At 58.3% G+C, this 3,879-nt stretch overlaps 1 protein-coding gene across 1 annotated transcript in view; it reads right to left on the bottom strand.

The window, feature by feature from the left end:
* Positions 1–792: 792 nt before the first annotated feature.
* Positions 793–3,879, bottom strand: part of Cdh22 (cadherin 22, type 2) — a gene marked incomplete at its 5' end in the record, with an annotated part of 68,005 nt that continues 64,918 nt past the window's right edge. Inside the window, 2 exons of the mRNA XM_013010731.1 lie at positions 793–1,021; positions 1,452–1,525. Of these exons, the coding sequence (XP_012866185.1) occupies positions 793–1,021; positions 1,452–1,525 (303 nt within the window). The remainder of the gene's footprint in view (positions 1,022–1,451; positions 1,526–3,879) is intronic.

The raw sequence follows: 3,879 nt of genomic DNA on the forward strand, positions 1-3,879 counted from the left end.
CTCGGGCTTCCTGTCTGGACAGGCCTCCTCTGCCCTGTGAGCCAACCTGGCATATTACGTTGTGATAATACAGCAGCGTCTGCAGGTGAATCTAGGCAATGTGAAATGTTAAAGCTCTGCTGACCAGCTCCCGCCTTTCACAGAAGGGGGTGTGACTGAGCACAGCAGCTGGGCAAGGGGAGGGGCTCCCAGAAAACCCCTCCCTGCCCTTCTCCCAGCCCCTCCCTTCACCTTCACCACCCCCCCCGCAACCCCCCCCAGACTCCTGGCAAGGCTGGCTCCATCATCTTTTCCCTTCCCATTTGTCTCCCTGTGGCTTTGTGTCCTGATACAGCAGGTGCCTACTGACCGCTGGGGTGAGGAATGCCAGGCTTCTGGGTTTGCTCTTCCCCAACATTCTCACAGCTGTCATTTAGTGAACCCACGCTCTTTGCAGGAAAGGGGACGCCCCCAAGCACCCCCTCACGCACCCCCATGCGAGTGCTGGCTTTAGCTTCATTTTCCAAAGGGGATCCGATTCCTCCCGAAGATTCTTCAGTAATACCAGAGATCAGGAGGGAGTCGAAGGGCTGCCCTTTTAGTTGCCCCCAATTTAGAGCTGGGGAAACTGAGGTTCAGGAGCTCCTCCCCCTCTTCCTGACCCAGGGGCTCCATCTGATCCTAGCACCTGGAGATCTCCCGAGGTCTCTGTGCTAGGCCGTGTCTGGAGTGACCCGTTTTCCAGGGTTCCCCTCCCCTCTCTGCGTTACAGGGCTGAGTTTCCAAGTGATTGCTCCGGCAGGCCTCTCAAACTCACACTGGCCTCGCCTGACCCCCGGCTCGAGCCTCTCCCGGGGTCTCTAGCTCCTGACGAGCTCCACTGCCCACATCACTCAACCCCGAAGCCCTTGACCTCCGTTTCCACCACCGCTCCATCCCGTCAACCGCCAACACTGGCCAACATGCCTTCAAAGCGGTTCTCATATCCACAGCCTCAGGATCCTTCTCTACCTCGTCTACCAGCAGGAGCTGGATGTTGGTGCTAGGAGCACAAGACCCAAATCACAGCTGGAAGCGGATCAATCTTCTCATGGAAACCAAGTCTGGAGATGAGAAGGCTGGAGTTTTCCATCTCCGTGGGGGTTGAAAAGCCCCAAGTCTCCTGTTTCCTGTCTGGCTGTTCCTTAGGCGATCGCTGCTAGTCTTCCTGGACCAAGTTGGCGGTTTAAACTCCAGACATCTCAGCTGCATTCATCCAGCAAGAAAATAAGGATAAAAGGAAAGGGAAAGAGAGAGAGAGAGAGAGAGAGACAGAGAGACAGAGACACAGAGACAGAGACACAGAGAGACAGACAGATGTATACACACACACACACACACACACACACACACACACACACAGAGGCATGGATCTTTCCCAGCTGGTCTTGAACTGTGATCCTCCAGATCTCATAGCTGTGAGTCACTTAGACCTTTGTTCCAGGTGTTTCCTGGCCCGAGACACCCTTTCCTCTGAGAGGCCCTTGCCACCAGAGGAACCACACAGCTGTGTAGCAAATGAGGGGCAAGGGGGGAACACCTCAGACACTCAGGACTCTGCACGGTGCTATGGTGGGTCCCCTCAGGTCTCACGCTGGGATTTCTGTCTCTGGGTCTTTCATGCTGTACCTTCCCGATTATAGCACCCCCACCCCCACCCACGCATGCCCAGCATGGAGAGGGTTAAACCGGCCTTGGAGCTGGGCTCTGGAGCCGTGGAACCCTCTTGACAATAAAGCTAATGAGTCCCTCCTTGGCGTTTTTCTCTTGCACAATAACATTTAATCATCATTTGCAGATGAGAAGTTTACGGCAGATGTAATTCTGCCGGGGTGGCGGTTTCTGCGCGTGGGCAACGGTTCCTGCTGTCCCCGGCACACCTGACGATGTGGGGCCGGGCCAGGCTGGACTGCGGGGGTGGGGAGGGTGCAGCCACGTGCCAGGGATCTGAGTTGGTTTGTGCATGCTTGTGTGTGTGTGTGTGGCAGGGGAGAGGGCTGGGCTAGGGAGGCACGTGCCTGCTCGTGGGCATGCTTGGCTTTCGCTTTAGACATGTGTCGTGGCGGTGGGTGTCCTGAGGAGGGCGGGTGGGTGAGCACAGCTGGTGTGAGAGCAGAGCTCCACCCAGCGGGGAGGTGGAGGCCACGGGCCTCCCGCTGTCCTCGTTGGAGGCTGCCTCTCTCTCTCTGTGAGGTGCTGGGAGACACACGTTCGTGCCCACTTATGGACATCTTGCACTTGACTTTGTGACTGTCCTCCTGGGGCTGTGCATGCTGGCTTGCGCATGCATGCAGATAGATGTGTGCATGGCTGCACACGTGTCTGCAATCGTGCGCGTGGCGCGGGTGTCCTAGGCGGGCACGCTCCTGCACCCGTGTGTGTACACTGGAGTGTAAGGCCTCTCGCTTCAGACCAAAGGCTGACAGGGTTACATTTTCCAAATGCTCAGCGACCAGTGACAGTGCTGGCCTGAGCACGTTTGCCGGCAGGAGGTGAGCGCACGGCTGCTGATTCGTGACCCGGGGGCGGGCAGCAATGATGGCTGGCTGACGGGTGCAGGCGCCCGGCCGCCCCCTCTCACAGCGGCTCCAGCTCCCCCAGGCTGCCCAGGAGGTGGGAAGCTGCTTCTCCACCCTGGGCTGCTCCACGCTGGCTTCCCACCCCCCTGCGGTGTGGCCACAGCCACGTGTAGACACGCGCACGCATGGTGGAACCCATCAGAGCACAGAAGTATGCTTGCACTGTGCGGGCTGTCACCTTGCTCCCCAAATCAGCAGTCTGTCTCTCCTTCCTCCTGCCGCCTCAGTCTCCTGTGCATGCCTGCTCCCCGGAATTCCACAGAGAATCCTAGCCAAGGCGTGAGGGGGGGGGGGCAGGCGGGTGCATGGTCCTAGACTCTTGCAGGCTTTGTGATCCTTGAGCTGGGAGCTTGCCTGTCTACAGGGCTAATGAAGAGTACATGCTCAAAACTACACAGGAGAGGTTAAGAGTTAGGCACAGGGGACAGTATTTTCCAGGAGTTTTATCTGGATTCCTGTCGATTAGGTGGTATTAACAAAGAGCCTGGAATTCAGCAGGCGCCACTTAAGTGTATAAGTGGCTGTCCCTGCCATCATTGCCATCACTGCTATCCTCATTCATATGCCTGGATCCAGGACTCTTTGCTATTTGTCCATGAGTCCCTGCGAAGGCCCTGGATCCATGCGTACGTGTGTGTGCGCGTGCGCGTGCACACCCACACCAGTACTGGGGCTCATGCTCTCACTTGACTTTTTCACCCCAGGCTGGTGTTTCTACCACTTGGGGGTTTCTGGCGGTTAACTGGAGATAAGAGTCTCGCAGGCTTTCTTACCTGGGCTGGCTTTGAACTTCAGTCCTCCGACCTCCACCTGCTGAGTCGCCAAGCTTAGAGGCGTAAGCCCCGGGCGCCCAGTTCCGCTTTTCATCTAAGATAATGGCATCGGTCCTTCTGGGGGCAGGGAGAGGCGCTCTGGGCCGGGGAGGGGCAGCCCGGACCTCGCGGGCTTTCCAGTAACGACCGAGGCGAGCGGAGTAACAAAGGCTAACATTTATTGAACACCTACCATGGGCCAGGCGCCGCCCCGGCCGCTGGACACCTACGAACCCTTCTCCTCCTCACCATTCTTCGAGGTAGGTTCTGTTTATTAACCTCATCTGACAGACGAGGACACGGAGGCGCGGCGCGGCGGGGTGGGCGCGCAGGGCCAGGCCCCGGCTGCCCGGAGTCCTCGGGGCGGGCTCCCCGCCTCCCGTCCGCCCGCGGCCGGCACACAGTAGGCGCTTAGTAAATGAACAGCCCTTCCTTCCTCTGATCTGGTGTTGCGGGGGGCGGGAGGGGGG

Source organism: Dipodomys ordii, unplaced genomic scaffold (genome assembly GCF_000151885.1).
Source record: "Dipodomys ordii isolate 6190 unplaced genomic scaffold, Dord_2.0 Scaffold13, whole genome shotgun sequence".
NCBI classification, from domain to species: domain Eukaryota; kingdom Metazoa; phylum Chordata; class Mammalia; order Rodentia; family Heteromyidae; genus Dipodomys; species Dipodomys ordii.